This window comes from Dipodomys ordii, unplaced genomic scaffold (assembly GCF_000151885.1).
Source record: "Dipodomys ordii isolate 6190 unplaced genomic scaffold, Dord_2.0 Scaffold5, whole genome shotgun sequence".
Classification (NCBI taxonomy): domain Eukaryota; kingdom Metazoa; phylum Chordata; class Mammalia; order Rodentia; family Heteromyidae; genus Dipodomys; species Dipodomys ordii.
Genome location: NW_012267221.1, coordinates 19819889 through 19838480, shown reverse-complemented (window position 1 = coordinate 19838480; position 18592 = coordinate 19819889). Strand labels below are relative to the sequence as shown.

Below are 18592 nucleotides of genomic sequence, written 5' to 3'. Positions count from 1 at the left end.
CTCCTCCTCCTCCTCCTCCTCCTCTTCCTCCTTCTTCTTCTTTCTTCTTCTTTTGCCCGTTGTAGGGCTTGAACTCAGGGCCCTGGGCACTATCCCTGAGCTTTTTAACTCAAGACTAGTGCTCCAACTCTTTGATCCACAGCTTCACTTCTGGTTTTATGATAGTTAATCAGAGATACGAGTCTCACAGATTTTCATGCCCAGGTTGGCTTGGATCTGAGATCTGAAGATCTCAGATTCCTCAGTAGCTAGTATTATAGGCTTGAACCCTGTTACCTGGCCTGTTATTATTATTTAGGTTACCCTTTAGTCAGAAAACCACGACAAGGCTAATTTTATAACAGATTGAAGTATTACATTTTGATTCTATCCCTTTTGTATGGATATACTCCTGCTTATATTTCTTATCTCTATTCCTTTGTAGAAGGTATGCAATAACAAAAAAACAAAAGAATTCATTTCTATGAAGAAATACTTTGCAGGATAAATGCAATACTTTAACTTTCAAACTTCTTTGGAAGAAAGCTTCTGAGAAATCTCTGAGTTCACTTATTTACCAGGATGGTTGGGGAGCATTGTGTATTTACAGACTGATGAAAATGCCTGAAAGCCACATCTCTTTTCATTTCAGGTTTTCCTCAGCATCATAGTTGGAGCTATAAATTTTGGCCAGGCCTCATCTTGCTTGGAAGCCTTTGCCACTGGACGTGGTGCAGCTGACAGCATCTTTGAGACAATAGACAGGGTATGTTAAAGCCAGAAGTGAAGCCATAACAAGGTGGGGTAGAAATGAATCCTTAAGGCATTTGTTCTTTGGGTGGGGAGGTCTGAATGCTGTCATTGAACTTTTTTTTTCTCACCTGAGCCATAGCCTTACTTCCAGCTTTTTTGGTGCTTTATTGTAGATAAAAGTCTCATGAACTTTCTTGCCCAGACTGGCTTTGAGCTGTGATCCTCAGACCTCAGCCTCCTGATAGCTAGGATTATAGGTGTGAGCCACTGGCTCCTAGCAGGCATGTATTTGTAAAGATAATATTATATATTATATTATATTATCTTTATGTAAGGAGCTATATATATTTTATATATAATATGTTATATTTATATGAGGAGCAGACTTACGTGCATAAAAATGCACAATCATTAAGTGCCAGTATAAGGCAGAAGCAATACTAAGAGCTAGTAATGCAACAGTGAACTGGGACAATAATGACCCATTGACCCATTGGGAGTCATAGTGGGAGTCAGTAGTAAAGAAGTGAGCAGATTCCAACATCATGTCCTGTCATGCTCAGTCCAATGTAGTCTCTAAAACAAAGCAATGTGACTGCGGAGAAGGGAAGAATCTTTTAGTTGGGTGCATGGTAAATAAGGACAGGAGGGAATCCTTGAAAGACAGACCTCTAAGGTAGGGAAAGGACGTGGTGAACTGAAGAAAGGGCAGAAGGAGCAAGGGCCTAAAGCTGGAGGAATTGGAAAGTCCAGGCTTTCAGACCAAGACCAAGTTCATTCAATTGGGTTATCTTTTAGCTTTGTTGTTTTGCTTTTTTTTTTTGACAGGGTCACTTTATATATAGCAAGCTGTCCTTAAATTGATTATTCTCCTGCCTCTGCCTGCTTAAGTTTGGATTACAAATGTGAAATACCACGCTTGGCTGGTTCATCTTCTTAATATACCTTGAAGTCTTTACCAGTTTTTGCAGGATCCTTGGTAGCTTGGCTAGGATTTTACTGGTTAGTCTATGAAAGCATATTGGAAACACAGGTAGGATCTCCAATCTGAAAACAGGGAGAAGGTGAAAACTTGATGCTTTTTCTCTGGAAAAATGTTCAGAAGCCCTGGAAATTATAGGTGCTCATGGATGTCCTGAACTACAATTGTGTTTTGCTAAACAATGAGATTTAATGTATATGAAGAAGATACTTTTTTTGTTTTGGTAGGATATTTTTGATTTTTTCCATTTAGCAAAGCAGTGTATGTATACAATGCATCTTAATCTGTTACCCCTTCAACATTTTTTACCCCCTTTCAACCCACCCCTTCCCTTATTTTTCTTAATTTTGTGGGATATACAATAAATTCTTTATTGCAGAATCCCCACTTTCTTCCTTCGTTCCTCTATCCCTTTACTTTTGCCACCCAGCCCCCTTGCAAGTACCCATCTCCTGGTATTTATTTTGTTGGGCTTTGACTTAGTCTTTCTAAAGAATTGTATTATTTGAGCTCTCTGTAAAGTTTATTATACCTCAGTTAATTCAGTTATATTCATTTTTGTACCTTCCAGATTCATAGGCACATTCTAGCTCCCTCAAATGAGGGTAATCATGCAACTTATGTTTCCAAGTCTTTCCATTTCTTTATGAATAGTATGATATTATGTTTTCTAATGGATGGATAAAATTCTATTGTGTATATAAACACAATCCATTGAGGAGCATCTAGGCTGATTTCATATCTTTGCTATGGTAAATAATGCTGCAATGAACATGGTTGTGCTGGTGGCTTTACTATAGCATTGTTGGTGCCTTATTGTATAAAGGACCAGGAGGAGTGGAATTGGTGAGGCATAGATTAATTCCATATTTAGTTTTTTTGAGGAACCTCCATACTGCTTTTCAGAGAGGTTGAACAAGTTTACATTCCAATAATGTAAAAGAGTGTTTTCCTGGTCAGCATTTGTTATTGTTAGTTTCTTGATAATGGTAATTCTAACTTGGAAAAACCTGCTTTCTATATGCTTTGGTAAAGCCAGATTATTGGAAGTTTCATAAAGATGTTGATCTGTTTGAATACTACCATGTTCTACAGGTTGTTATATGCTCAAAGGAAGTTATGACTGTAAAAGGACCCTTAACACAAATGAAGGCATTAAGAATTTTATGATCTTTATTAGATACTTAAGAGGAAGAAAGTAGATTACACCATACCTTCAAATAGATCAGTGCTGATGATTTTCTATTACTGGTTGCTGGATAGAGAAAAAGTTCGATCTGAAGTATTCTGATAGCAGGAGTCCTTGCTCTTGTCTATTTAGTCAAAATGACTGAATTTTAGATTAGGTTCACTGCTAACAATAGAAGTGAAATTTCAAGATATAAAGGGCAAGCTGACAGTGTTTGATGGCATTGTTTATATACACTTAATCTTCTGCAATGGTTATTCACATATAGCCTAGTTTGGTAGACTGGTTGTATGATCTTAGGTATGAAATAATCTGGGATCCTTCCACCTCCTTATCTGAGAAATAAGCGTATCACCTTTCCAGTTATATTATGGTGACTATGTAAATGAAAAAAGCACATTAAAAATACTTATACATAACACTATCTCAGTAACATGACTAATGTAATATAATTATTATAGTAAACGTTAGTCATAGTATATATTGATGTTATACATTATATATCAATAACTTTTTATTACTACATTTGTAGAAATGATTATATAATACTGATGTACATAATCTCATAGTTACAACTAGATGAACACTAGTAATTGAATAAAGATATCTATTTATTACATTAGTATAACATACTTTGTAACAATATATGGTAATGTAATATCTCACTAATATTTCAATAAGTAATAGTGATTGTTATCACTTATTCATAAATATTTAAGGCAGAAGCATGCTATCTGTAGAATACCTCTGTGAAGTTTTACCTAGCTGTTCTGTTTTATGAGTTAAGTCACACTAAGATGATCAGAAAATTACATGTAACATGTGTGCTTGTTATGTCTTCACTATTCCGCTCAGAAACCCACCATTGACTGCATGTCAGAGGATGGTTACAAGCTGGATCGAATCAAGGGTGAAATTGAATTCCACAATGTGACCTTTTGCTATCCTTCCAGACCAAATGTAAAGGTGAGTGCCAGCCTTTTCCCTGGAAGGAGTGGACATTTGATTCTCTGATGATTCATTCTAGGGCCCCGGATGGTTTGGTTTTCTAAAGCCTGACTTAAGCTTTAGGAATAAAAGTAAGTATACTAAGGTTGTACCCTCTTAGGTGACACACCACATCTTTGGAATGATTATATTGTGTAAATTCTTCTGATTGGAACATGGCTTAACAGGACATTCAAATGGAATCAACCCTACAAGGCTCTGTTGAAATGAGTGACAGAGCCTGTCATTCTAAGTACAGGATAAATAGTTGACAAGGCAGTTAGCAAACAAGAAGCTGCCTTCATCATCACTGCTTGTAGACAAAGAGGGTGGGACACACTAACTAGGTAGTAATGAGCAGCCATGGGAAGCTGATGTCTGGAGCTGCTTACTTCCCACCTGTAATACACCAGACTCACTCCACTAGCCTTAATAAGAAGGGGAGTAAACAGGGATACAGGTGGACGCTATGTCGAAAAACTAACTTTACAACTTTGGCGCAGGGCGGGGGGATGATGGGGTGGGGGGGAGATGGGAAAGGATGGTAAGGAGAAACAAAGGAGGAGGCAGCAATGTTTGATAAGAAATGTACTCATTACCTTGCTCATGTAATTGTAACCCCTCTGAATGGTATTTTCATAATAAAAAAAGAAGGGGAATTGGAAATTTGCTTTCATGTCTTGTATTAGGTGTTTATTCAGGGCAAACAGTAAAGGAAATTTACAGTTTTCCTGACAAAGACCTATAAGGGTAATCCCTGTTACAGAAAATTAGAATCTCTCCTTGAATGAACTAACTTTGAAATGAGACTTATTCTGCCTTTTTGTTCTTCCTGGGAAGGAACAGTACTGATGATTGAACTCAGGGTCTTATATTTGTTCAGCTGGCTTACTTAGTTGATGCTGTACCACTTGAGCTACACAACCAGCTCTGCATTTGTGGAGATGGAATATTGTTGACTTTATTGTATGGGCTGGCTTTGAACCATGGAACTGGTCTTAAACCATGATCCTACTGAACTCCATATCCCAAGTAGCTGAAATATAGGCATGAGCTATTTGCCCAGCCAGAATGTTTAAAATAGATTTTGGAATAAAACTTTTGAGTTGGGCGCTGGTGGCTCATGCTTGTAATTTTAGCTACTCAGGAGGCTAAGATCTGTGGTTCAAAGCCAGCCCGGGCAAGAAAGTCCATGAGACTCTTATCTCCAACTAACCACCAGAAAACTGGAAGTAGAAAGCTAGGTCAAAGTTGTAGAGCACTAATCTTGAGCAAAAGAGCTCAGGGACAGTGCCCAGACCCTGAGTTTAAGCCCCGCAATGGACAAAAACAAAACAAAACAAATCGTTTAATTAGGGATACGGGTGGACCCATCGCATCAATGAGATGTACAAGTCGTTATGTCAAAAAACGAACTTAATAACTTTGGTGGGGGGTGGGGGGGAGGACTGAGTGGGGGGAGGGGAGGAGTATGGGAAGGGATAGGAAGGGGAAACAACGAGGAGGCAACAATGCTTGATAAGAAATGTACTCGTTATCTTGCCCATGTAATTGTAACTCCTCTGTACAGTATTCTCGCAATAAAACATAAATAAATAAAAATAAAAAGTAAAAAACAACAACAAAAAATTTAAAGTTTATTTTACTAATATTAGCACATATCATTTTACTTATTGACCACAACTATTAAGCCTTTTGCTAAATGCTGAAGCCTTACCTTAGGTACTATGGTGGCGTAAGTAGGCATACAATCATATAGTTTCCTTACAAAGCATCCTAACTTGCACCTGAATTGCTAGGTTTGATTTATAGTGATAATTTGAACTTGTAAATTTTCTTTTAATATTCATAATCTTTGAGCTTTTCTGTTTATCTGATAAGATTATCCCAGATGTATACTAATTATTGCTAATAAGGGAAACCATGGAACCTATATTTCTTTGGGTGTGGCTTATTTCACTTAGTTTTCATTTTCTTTCTTTTCCAGATTTTAAATAACCTCTGCATGGTCATTAAACCAGGGGAAATGACAGCTCTGGTGGGATCCAGTGGGGCTGGAAAAAGTACAGCATTACAACTCATTCAGAGATTTTATGACGCCTGTGAAGGCATGGTATGTATCTTCCAGAAATTTCAATGGGTGGAGACTAGGAAGTTCAAATCATAGTACAATGTCAAACTGAGACAGTCCTGGCACATGCATAACCTGCATCCACATGATATGTTTTCTGCATGGTGACAGTACTCCATGACTAGCTGAGTATGTTTTCTGAGTCATTAAGTGTGCCAGCACATTAAAACTGGTATTGCCACTTCTTGGGTGAGTCACTAACCGGGCCCACCCCTTTGTATTGTAACAAAATCATCATGGATTACTTAAGTTCTCCAAATGCTGAGGATACAAACGAGGTAGAAATCTACAGGGAACAGTCCTTAATTATTGTTTTGAAAAGTTTAAAAAAATTTTAAGTCAGATGTGGGCAGCTTATCCCTTTTTAATCCCCAACTACTCAGGAGGCTGAGATCTGGGGATCATGGTTCAAAGTCAGCTTAGGCAGGAAAGTCCATGATACTCTTATCTTCAATTAGCCACTAAAAAACCAGAAGTCAGGCTATGGCCCAAGCAGTGGAGCAAAAAAACTAATGGACAGTGCCCAAGCCCCCAGTACTAATACACACACACACACACACACACACACACACACACACACACACACACACACATCATTTTGAATGCATAATTTCACAAATGTTTCTTGTCTTATTTTCCTTGTGTTTATTTGAGGAAAGATAGACCAAAACTAAAAGAATTGTAATACTAATAATTGCTTTATCATACATTTATCATATGCTATGCTAGATGTCACATACAAATGATTCTTCTCTTACACAAAGACCTGTAAAAGTGTCTGTGACCATTTTACACACAAGAAAGGAAAAGCCAAAGGGACTGAGACCTGCTCAGGTCTTGTAGCTAGGACCAAGCCACAACTTGAACCTAGGTGTGTGGATGACAAAGCTCCTGCTCTTTGCAGTCTGCCTCAGAATTATGGTCGTCGGCTTCCAGCTGATGCCTTGAGGTGGCCTTGTTTTCCTTCATGGATATGATAAGTTCCCCAGGATGTATATGGTGTTACACTAGTTGGGCTAACAGCTCAGAACTTTCTTCTCACACACATGCCTTTCTCAGTTTGGCATTCTTTACTATATGTCACCCTAGTATTCTAAATCTTTGAAAATCACCATTTAAACCATTTATTATTAAGTAGTTGTGCAAAGAGGTTACAATTCCGTAAGTCAGGTTATGAGTGAAATTCTTCTTGATCAGTGTTACCCCTTCCATTGATCTCCCTCATTTCTCCCTCCCATTCTACCCATTCTACCCTCCCAATCTTTACATGATGTACATTGAATATAATAACTGCATTTGCTCACCATTCCTCCTATATTCTTGCTCTTCTTCATTGCCCTCCCCAATATGTTGAATTTTTAATATAAGATATTAAGATTTTACTGTGTTTTTGTTTACTCTCAATTGATTTTGAAAAAACAATTAATTTTTATTTTATTTAACTAGTTGTATAGTTTAGACTCAACATATCATTTTATGATTACAATTTATTTTGATCAATGTCACCACTTCCCTCATTCTGTCCCCATCTATCCCAACACCACCCATCCCTCCAAATTTTCACATGTGCACATTGGTTATCTGACCATATTTGTCCAATGGTTTTTGAACACACAGTGTTATTTGATGAATCTGACTAAAATCTGCTTCTATGAAACAAACATACAAGATACGGTATATTGTTTATTTTTTATTGTTTTGTTGAAGTCCCTTTTGGGTCATACATTAAAAGATTAAAATATTGAAAGCATGGTAAATAATCAAGGAATTAAAAAATGTATCCATTCTTGTGCCAGTAGAATTAGTTAGGTGACATTACCTGTTTGTGTCTCTACAATGAATTGTCCTTTAGCTAAACTTAATGTCTGTTAATGTTGTTTTCTGATTTTTGTTTCTTTTTCTGTTTGGTTTTGTTGTGCTGGAGTTTGAACACAGAGCCTGGCCACTTTCCTTTAGTATTTTTCTCAAGAGGTGCTCTACCACTGGAGCCACAGCTGGACTTCTGGCTTTTTAGTGGTTAATTGGAGATAAGAGTCTCACAGACTTTCCTGCTTGAGCAGTCTTCAAACCATGATCCTCAGATCAAAGTCTTCTGAGTAACTGGAATTACAGGCATGAACCACCAGCATCCAGCTAATGTCATTCTCACTCAAAAACTACATTTTACGAAGGATTGTTCTATAACAATCTTGTCAGTCTTTATGTTTCTCCCCAGTGGTTAAATATACCTCATGGTAGGACTTAGAATCTTAAAGTGCTCAAAGCAGTGCCCTGTTGCTCTCACACTGTCTAGGTGACTCTGGATGGCCATGACATCCGCTCTCTTAATGTCCAGTGGCTGAGGAATCAGATTGGAATAGTGGAACAGGAGCCAGTTCTGTTCTCTACCACTATTGCAGAAAACATCCGGTATGGCAGGGAAGAGGCCACAATGGAAGATATTGTGCGAGCTGCCAAGGATGCCAATGCCTACAACTTCATCATGAACCTGCCACAGGTATCCCTAGCCTGTACTCCATGGTAAACCTGGGGTTCATAGAAGGAACAAAGCTACATGAAAATGCACATCTTCATTTGAGTAAATTCTGGGTTGTTAAATTTTTAACGTCATGTTTAATGTCAAGCTTGGGTACCAAGAGTTTACATTTTTCTTCTGAATAGGTGTTTATATATAGAAAATCTACCAAACTGGGGAATTTTCTTCTTAAAATTTCTTTTTGAAACAGAATTCCTTATTCCATCTAGTAAGAATGTGTCTAGCAGAGCGCCAGTTACTCAAGCCTGTAATCCTAGCTACTCAGGAGGGTAGGATCTGAGGATTGTGGTTCGAAGCCAGACCTGGCATGAAAGTCCATGCGACTCTTATCTCTACTAAACTACTCAGAAAAAGCCAGAAGTGGCACTGTGGCCTAAGTGGTAGATTGCTAGCCTTGAGCACAAAGAAGCTCAGGGACAGTGCCCAGGCCCAGAGTTCATGCCCCAGGACTGGCAAAAAATGAAAGAAAAAAAAAGAATGTATCTAAAATATACATGAGGCACAATGCTCTCTCTATGTTCATCATTGTGTTAGTCAGTTGTCTGTCACTGTACTAAATCTTGAGATAAACAACTCAAGAAATGCTCACTAAGGTTCATGGTCAGCTAGCACTTTTGCTGTTGGGCCTGATGCAAGGCAGAATATAATGGTGATGCATGGTGGGCAGAGCAAAAGTGCTCTGTTTCACGGTGGCCAGAAAGCCATGGAAGAGACTGGGGGCAAGGGGAGGGAGAGAGAGAACATGACAGACAGAGACACAAAGACAGATAGAGACACAGAGACAGAGATAGAGAAGTTAAAGCCAAAGTCCAATTACAAACAGGCTGGTAACTCATCCATGGGAGCATTTAAGATCCAAACCATAACAACCATTACCATTATTCTTTAGTTCTTTTGTTCTTACACAGCTTATATGTTATGTCCTTAAGACAGCATCTCATGTATTCAAAACAATTCCCCAGGAACTGGAACTGTGGCTCAAAGTGGTAGAGTGCTAGCCTTAAGCGCAAAAGCTTAGGGACAATGTCCAGGCCCTGAGTTCAAGGCCCACAACTAACAAAGAAGAAGAAAAAGCAAAGAGTCTTAAAACAATTCCCCAGATATTTCTGTCATAATGACTACTACAAACACAATTTTTGGACAAACACAATCTCTGGTGGTTCATCGGGCATATAATCCTAGATATTCAAGAGGCTGAGTAAAGCCAGCCTGGGCAGATAAACTCAAGAGACTCCAGTAAACCAGCCAAAAGCATATGTATGGCTTAAATGATAGAGTACCAACTTTGAGCAAAACAGCAAAGCAAGAACTTAAAACCTCAAGTTCAAGTGCAGTCTCTCTCTCTCTCTCTCTCTCTCTCTCTCTCACACACACACACACACACACAAAACACAATACATTGGTATTGATGGTCTGCTAAGTATGAGGATTATTGATAGCTGATATGCATGTGGAACTTACTACATTCCAGGAACTGTTCTAGCACTTCATATTCATTGACACATTTAATGCTCAAATGTTTTCTTCAATGTAGCAACTATAATCCTGATTGATTTATGGAGAACTAAGGTTCTAAGAAGTTAATAACTTGCTCAAAATTGTACAACACAAAAGCAGGAGAGACAGGTGGTCCTGGGCATCTGAGCCAATGAGTTTGGACATTTCATATTTGGATTTCTAAATTACTGTTATGAATAGTCTTGCAGTTATGAGTATGCTGTAGCCTAATGGTTGAAAAGTATAAGTCTCTAGAATCAGACTCAACTCAGTATCAAGTTCAACTTCTCTAAGTACCAGCCTTATGAGTTTGCAAGTTTGCAAACTTGCAAACTATTCTACCTCTTTTTGGCCAGTGTTTCTTTACTCTCAGCTTATAGAGAACAGCAGTATCTTCCTCATGCGGTATTTCTGGAGATTATATGAAATGATACATACACAATTTCAGCACCATGCTTTACATGTGTTAGGAGCTCAAATCATATTGGCTAATTCTGAGCAAGATGAGAGTCTAACAACTTGAACCATATTGTTAGATGCTGATGTCATGTGAGGCCTGTGAGATCTTCTATAACCATTTGCTATCCATGGTTATATGGTGCTATATATTGCACTGTATTTGGTTATATGATTAAAAAGCTCCGTTGAGCTTTCATTCACAAATAGATCTGTCAGCATTATGTTTTTTTGTGTTTTCTAAGGGAAAGGTGACAAGGACTTGATATGCACTTCAGTCTTCTAAGATGGCTTTTATATTTTCAGACTGCTGAACTTTTACTTTGGTTGGAAATTTTTACTTGAAGTTAAGCTCAGTGCACCTGGAAATGAAATCATAAATTATTGTCTTTATCTTGCATGTGAATGATTAGATCATCTGTTTTGTAAGTGGTATTTCTTTCAGTAAAAGTTGGCCCTGTGGAAATTCATGCTTGCTGAAGAAATTAGAAAAAATCTCATACTGGCTCATTGTGAGCCATCCTCATCTCCCTGATGACCAGCATCCTGTTCTTCCTAGCAATTTGACACCCTGGTTGGCGAAGGAGGAAGCCAGATGAGCGGTGGCCAGAAACAAAGAATAGCCATTGCTAGAGCCCTCATCCGAAATCCCAAGATCCTCATTTTGGACATGGCCACTTCAGCATTGGACAATGAGAGTGAATCCATGGTACAAGAAGCACTGAATAAGGTTTGTGGAAAGTCTGAGTTCATTCTCAAGGTCTGTGTGGAAGTGCTTGCACTGTTGCAGAAAAGATTGCTTCCTGGGGAGGGACAAGATGTGATTCTCCATGGATCCTTGTATCCAATCTAATCATTTGCAAAGTATCAGCTGACTAAACTCCTCCTCATGTTGAACAGAACATGGCTATGATTTGCTTTCAATAGCTGTGCATGTAAAATATTATTCTTAGACTATTGTTAAGACTAACATGATTTTTTAAACATCTCCCCACCTTATTTTATACTGTGGATTAACTGTGGTGACTAGACTAATGTGTGATGGGATTTTTGGCTACAAGAAGCTGTTCTTGTTTTTTCTAAAGCCTGCACAGCCTATTTAAGTATATGCACAGGATCTAGGGCTGTGACTTACTTGTAGATTCTTGAGTGATCTGAAGGTCAGTGTCCGATCTATCTTTCAGTCTTGTTTAATGGGGTGCCACACATTCCTACAGATTCAGCACGGGCACACAATCATTTCAGTTGCCCATCGCCTATCCACAGTCAGAGCGGCAGATGTCATCATTGGTTTTGAACATGGCACAGCTGTGGAAAGAGGAACCCATGAAGAACTGTTGGAAAGGAAAGGCATCTACTTCACACTAGTGACTTTGCAAAGCCAAGGAGATCGAACCCTCCGTAAAGAGGATGGGCAGGGCAAGTACCTCTTTCCTTTCCCTGAACCCTATCTTAAACCCAAACAGTAATTTATGGCTTTCAATGCCCAATTTCTTCTCCTTGTAGTCTAGCAGGCATTATATAAATGGTAAAGAAAACATCTGAAGCTCAGGAACATATTAGATCAAGTCATAGAGCTAAACCCATGGTCTTCTAGTTTTCAATTCCATTCCTTTTCTTTAATTTTGCAAATAGTAGAAGTTTTTGAATATGTCCTGCATACCAGAGTGTTTGAGTAAATTCATTAATGACTAAAAAGTTTTATACTTATTTTCAAATGCAAACACTTTAGGTCCAAATTTACTTTCTCTTTATCAATCTGAACTTTCAAAGTTGATGGTTATCCCAAGCTAAATTAACCAACCTCTCTAAACTTTCTTCACCATTTAATATTTGTATTTGTGATTTGTATTTGTATGTTTATGATTCATATTAAAATATACTTATTTCTATAAAGGTATTTGTGATTTGTATTTGTGTGTTTATGATTCATATTAAAATATACTTATTTCTATAAAGGTAACGGTCTAGCATATATCTCAAATGACTTACTTGTATTAAATATTTTGATTTTTTTTGAAAAAAATGTGTTGGACAAGTTCCAAATTTTACTTATTGCAATAAAGTTAGCAGAATGTTTGACATCAGATATTGTAGCTACATTCTAGGAAAGCTCAGTAAATAATTCTATCTAAATATGACTCTGGTGGTTGAATACACTAAAGAATGGCTCTTGTTTTGTTGAATAGGAAAAGATGCAACCAAAGACGATGTGCCCCAGCAGACCTTCAGCAGAGGGGGCTACCAGGATAGTTTGAGGTGAGCTCAACCATGTGACAGTTTGAAGTTTACAAGTATTTTTAGGAGGCTTTTGTTGCTCTGATCCTCAGGCCTTGTCTCAGACACAACAAGGAAATCCTTACTCAGATTCCCAGGCTTTTTGGAGTAAGCACAGGCAGAGGAAAGCTTCATTGTTATAATGAATGTGTGTCTCCATAGGGATTTTGTTTCATATGTGCTTCTCAACTATTTGAGAGTAGATTAAATGATAGAGGCTTCTCAGGGGAAAAGATTGTTTATGGAGTTTAGGAAGGGGATTAAAAAAATCAGTTTTCCCAGGTATTGTAGCACTCATCTGTAATCCCAGGACTCAAGAAGCCAAGGCAGGAGGATCTCAAAATTGAGACTCATCTGGGCTATGTAGTGAGACCTAGGACAACCTGACCTACATTGTAAAACCTTTACTTTTCTCAAAGAAAAACATAAAAATCTGGTTGTAGTCTTTTCCCCACTCAAGCTAAGTGCAGTATGAGATACTGTCTTTTATGAAGATCATATTCATGCACTTAGCTCCATTTTTTAACTACTGAGAGGCAATTGAAATACAAACACTTTTGCTCTCAGAGTAAGTCAAGTTATTCCTCAGTCTGATAAAACTATTTCTTAGTTTTAAAAGAGAATGTCTCTAAATGACATGCTGATTTTTCTCTAGATCAATATGTAAGTATTTACCTTCAAAACACTGAAGTATTAGCATGACTGGAAAGTTAATCTTTCATCCTAGTTTAAGAGTTTCACTGAAAAAAGTTTTTTACAATGTTTAGTCACCAAATTAGATATTTTTCTTTGTAGTAAAAAAAATAGTACAGAGCTTCTGAGAGGGGAAAGAGAAGATGATATATTGTTTCAGAAAAGGGTATGATGTGATCTTATTCCAGTGTTTTTGATAAGCCTGACAAGAAACCTTGGATACTGGGCCCTGGCAGGTGTGTTTTCCCAGCACACTTAGTACTCATAGTCTCATGACAACCTAAGTCAGGCAGGAAGAATGGTTTGGAGGATGATATCAGAGAGTGGGACTTAAGAAATATAAGATTAAAGTAGCAGAAACCTAAGAGGACACTGTTGTAAGGCTTCCATGTTCAGAACAGCAAGGTACAAGTACTAGTCATAATACTAGAATTAGTCATGATACTCCTTCTTCCCCTCATACTCCTTCTTTGGTAACTATTGCTGTGAGTTGGCTTTAGATCCATGACCTTGAGGCTTATCTCTGTCTTGCACCTTGTCTAGCTCTAGGTGATACCACCTCTTCTTCACCTTCTGGAAAAGATGTCCTAACATTAGTTGTCTAATTCAAAGGAATAACTACAGTCACAGGCCAGATAAGAAGGAATGGGAGTATCCCAGAGGTCACTCTGGGGACAGAGAGGAGGGGTGGGGAGTGGTTTCACATCCAATCATATGACACTTGAGAAAAGCCTTCATGCACAAGAACAAGAAGGGGGAGGACTTCACATAAATGCTCAGTGTTGAACCTGGGTGACAGATTGGCAGAGCCACTAAAAGAGCAGGGTGTCAAGTTATATAATTAAGCTGACTTGTTGCTCGGGAGCCTGGATGAGCAGTCACAGCTACTACCTTGTTGTAATCTAATGTTTTCTGGATGAATAAATTCACAGGGGAGCAAAGTGATTAGTTCCATCTACAGTGTGCTAGAGTTGTTAAGGCATGTCTCCTTGAATGCAACATTCCTCTCTTTTCACTCTTACATGAGAAAAATAGAGACACAGAGAGAGAGAGAGAGACGACAGACAGACAGACAGACAGACAGAGACACAGACAGAGACAGGAGATAGAGATGTAGATGGAGACAGAGACAGAGATAAAGAGATCCAATGTGTACCCTAAACCAGAATGGTAACTAAAAGCAATGAACAATTTTCTTTGCTATGGTAGCAGTTAGCAGAATCATGAACTTGGCACATATTCAAGCCCTGGGCAACTTTTAATGAGTGTAGGACAGCTACGTTCTCCTTTCTCCCTCACTGGTTGTACTTAAATCTAGGTTGGTCAGTTTCAGAGCCCTGGGCCCATAGCAATCAACCTGATCCATTCTGACCCAAGACAAGGTCTTTCAAACCTAACCTGGAAGTTCCCTGTTTTCATTGCCATGTGACCTATCAGACCTTTGTGTTTATGTGAATGTAGTGAAAGCTTGGACACCAGTGGAATCATGTTCCAACCTGCCCAACCATCTACAGACTCTTGTGTCTTTCTCTTTATTTACAGAGCCTCCATTCGGCAACGCTCCAGGTCTCAGCTTTCTCAGCTGGCACACGAACCTCCAATGACTGTTGTAGATCACAAGTCTACTTACAAAGACACAAAGGTCAGGTACCAGTCAACTGTGGGGGCAGTGGAAGGAGTCTCTCCTGGGATTTTGAGATGCCTTTACTACCTGAGTGCTTGTGTTTTTTATGTGTACATCTGTGATGGTTCACGGAGTCAGGTGAAATACAAGAGGGAACACGAGGACCCAGTGCAAGCCCTATATTTTACTCAATTATAAAAAAGAAACACAAATTATCCAATTCTTGTGAAGAATACATGTTAACTAAAGTTGAGCTATTAATGAACAATTCTACTAAACATAGAAATGGTATTTATTATATGTGTTTAGAAAATATTTACTTAGGGCTCAGAGTGTGGGTTAGTGGTAGAGGGCATGCCTAGCATGCATGAACCCCTGGATTCGATTCCTCAGTACTACATAAACAGAAAAAGCTGGAAGCAGTACTGTGGCTCAAGTGGTAGAGTGTCAGCCTTGAGCAAAAAGAAGCTCAGGGACAGTGCCCAGGCTCAGAGTTCAAGCCCCAAAACTGGCAAAAAAAAGTAGTTACTTATATGTAAGTATCCTTTTTTATGCTTTCTTATTGTAAAAATAGTGTACAGAGGGGTTACAGTAACTTGAGTAAGGTAATGAGTACATTTCCTATCAAGCATTGTTACCTCCTCCTTTGTTTATCCCCTACCATCCATCCCTTCATTCTCAACTCCCCAACTCCTCCCTCCCCACCCCAAGTTGTAAAGTTCATTTTCAACATAATGTCTTGTACATCTCATTGTTACACTGGGTCAACTTGTATCCTTATCCTTTTTTTTTTGTTATTTCCCTTCCCCTCCCTGAATTAGAAAAATGTGTATACAAGATACAGAGCACCGGCATCAAATACAGTGAAAACAGGGGTTATACCATGGGGGAAGAGCATACAAAAGAAACAAGAAAAATCACACTCTACATTTTAAAGATGGTAGAAACAATAGCAAGAAAGAAAAGAACAGTTGTGTCCCTATCTTGGGGTTCATTTCACTTAACATCATCTTATATGGTCATACGTACATAGCTTTTGACCTTTTCTGCTTGTCCTCCACGTTTATACTAGTTATTGCAAATAAGAGAAACCATGGGACCTATGTTTCTTTGGGCCTGGCTTACTTCACTTAACATAATTTTTTCCAAGTCTTTCCATTTCTTAACAAATGGGGTAATGTCATTCTTTCTGGTGGAGGCATAGAAGTCCATGGTATATGTGGAAGTATCCTTTTAAAGCTAAAAAAAAACCAAATTATTTTCTACTCTAATTTTAAAGTCGTTGCTTAAATGATAATAAAACTGGCAAAATAGTTGATCTACAAATGTATTTGATAAGTGTGGCCAAAACTTTTGAATTATAAAAAGCCCATTCATAAGGATGCTGTGTCTTGCTGTTGAAAACGATACCAATTTCCACCAAAGGCAGTCACCCAACCTCTTCTTCCATTCCTTTTCTAGTCCTGATATTCCCACTCAGGTATTTTTGCTCATGGCCAGTGCTCTACTACTTGAGCCATTCCTCTAGTGGGCATTTTGTTTGTAATTGGAGATGGAGTCTCATAGACTTTTCTGTGTGGGCTGACTTCGAATTTTTTCCTGTAGGTCTCAGCTTCCAGAGTAGCTAGGATTACAAACATGAGCCACTGGCCCCTGGCTGATACTCTTTTTCAATCCCCTATAAGCCTTACATTTGATCTGTTCATGGCATTTTTCTTACTGAGCTCTGTTTGAAGTTATGCTGTCTTATTATTTCCTAAACTTAAGCTTAGTTATCACATCTTACTTTTGTTGAATCACCTTGGATACTTAGTGTCATGGAGGACAATAGCAAGTAGGATATTGGAGATTTTTAAGCTAGAATGAAAGTTTGAGTTTCCATGGTTAAATAAGACCCAGGCTTTAAGAGTAATCAGAGCAAGTAAGTCAAAGAACATTGCAATTTTAAGCACATTCATTTTGTAGGATGTAATTTCAAACTGTCTTCAGTAAAATTCCAACTTTGAACCCATTAAGATGCCATACACATGAATTCACAATGGAGAAATGTGAGAGAACATATGACACTATTTATGACCTCCTGTCTATTAGAGATGGATTATTAAGCCTCTTTGTTTTAGTTTATTAATGAACAGAAGTCCCAGTATCTAAATAGTGTGGGACAGGGGAATTTATTTAAGAGATGCAGGATGAAGCACAGTGAGAGAAAATATATTTCATAGGCATGTGAATGTTAAGTTTTCACACACTCAAAAACTTTTCTAGTTCTGAAAGCAACTACTTTGCTTATGCCCATCATGTTACCCCAAATAATGAGAAGATGCAAAAAGTTTAATAGTACTTCAAGTGAGAAAGGACCAAACAGTATGTTGAGATTTAAACTTAACAGTACCAATCATAATCAACCTTTCTATTTTTCTAGCTTCTGGGTAAATGTTTGATAGTAAGAGAAGCAGAGAGACAAGAAAAAGAAAGAAAGAAAGAAAGAAAAAAGAAGAAAGAAAGAGAGAGAAAGAAAGAAGAAAGGAAAGAAGGAAGGAAGGAAGGAAGGAAGGAAGGAAGGAAGGAAGGAAGGAAGGAAGGGCTAGCTCTTTGCTGTCATTGATTAAGCTGGTAGATTGCCTCACTCAGTCAGTCATAGGACACCATCCAAGTGTCCAGAGCCCTGGACATCAGACTCCCCTCAGTTCTTTTGATGTAAGAAAAGCTGTGGGAGAGGGGAATCAACAAAGGAAGGGAAATCTCCATTGCCTACAGGAGTTAGAGAAATTCAAAACTATTCTATATTATATTCTCATTGGCATTATAAATTAGGAACAAACAACTAAATGTCCCTCAATGTTATTTACTGTTATTTCTGGTACCAGGTTCAACTCAGGATGCTTGCTCAGCTTGCTTTCTTGACTGGTGCTTTTGCACTTGAGCCATGAACTCCAGGTCAGCTTTTCCTAGTTTGGAGAAAAGTCTTGAGGACAGTGCTGCCTGAGTTGGATTAGAACTTCAATCCTCAAAATATTAGCCTCTTGGGTAACTAGGATTGCAGACATTAGGCATTGGCTCCCAGCATATCCAGTGTATTTTTAAACCATGTCACCTTATACTCTGTAGTTAAGAGGGAGAAAAAGGAAGAAAAGTCATGTAAGGAAGCTGATGTGATTTTGCTAAAGTTCTAAGAGGAGAAGGGATTGTATTTATACTACTTGTTTGTGCAATAACTATAGTGGAGTCCTATAAATTTAAGGAATAAAAAATAAAACAATGAATTGGAGTTAATAAAATTTGGCTAATGGAGGGTCTGGGAAGGTGGCTCAGTGATAGAGCGCTTGCCTTGCATGCCTGAGGCCTTGTGTTCTATTCTTAGCACCACATAAGCAAAAAGTAAAAAAGCCAGAAGTGGCGCTGTGGCTCAAGTGGTAGAGCACTAGCCTTGAGCTGAAGATCTGAGGGACAGTGCCCAGGCCCAGAGTTCAGGCCCCATGACTGGACCA

General features: G+C 38.4%; 1 protein-coding gene across 1 annotated transcript in view; it reads left to right on the top strand.

Annotated features, from left to right (window-relative positions):
• Window positions 1–18592, top strand: part of Abcb11 (ATP-binding cassette, sub-family B (MDR/TAP), member 11) — a 91576-nt gene that overhangs the window by 40048 nt on the left and 32936 nt on the right. The window contains exons 9-16 of the mRNA XM_013027336.1: window positions 632–745; window positions 3759–3869; window positions 5878–6003; window positions 8315–8518; window positions 11070–11240; window positions 11728–11929; window positions 12700–12769; window positions 15023–15122. Of these exons, the coding sequence (XP_012882790.1) occupies window positions 632–745; window positions 3759–3869; window positions 5878–6003; window positions 8315–8518; window positions 11070–11240; window positions 11728–11929; window positions 12700–12769; window positions 15023–15122 (1098 nt within the window). The remainder of the gene's footprint in view (window positions 1–631; window positions 746–3758; window positions 3870–5877; window positions 6004–8314; window positions 8519–11069; window positions 11241–11727; window positions 11930–12699; window positions 12770–15022; window positions 15123–18592) is intronic.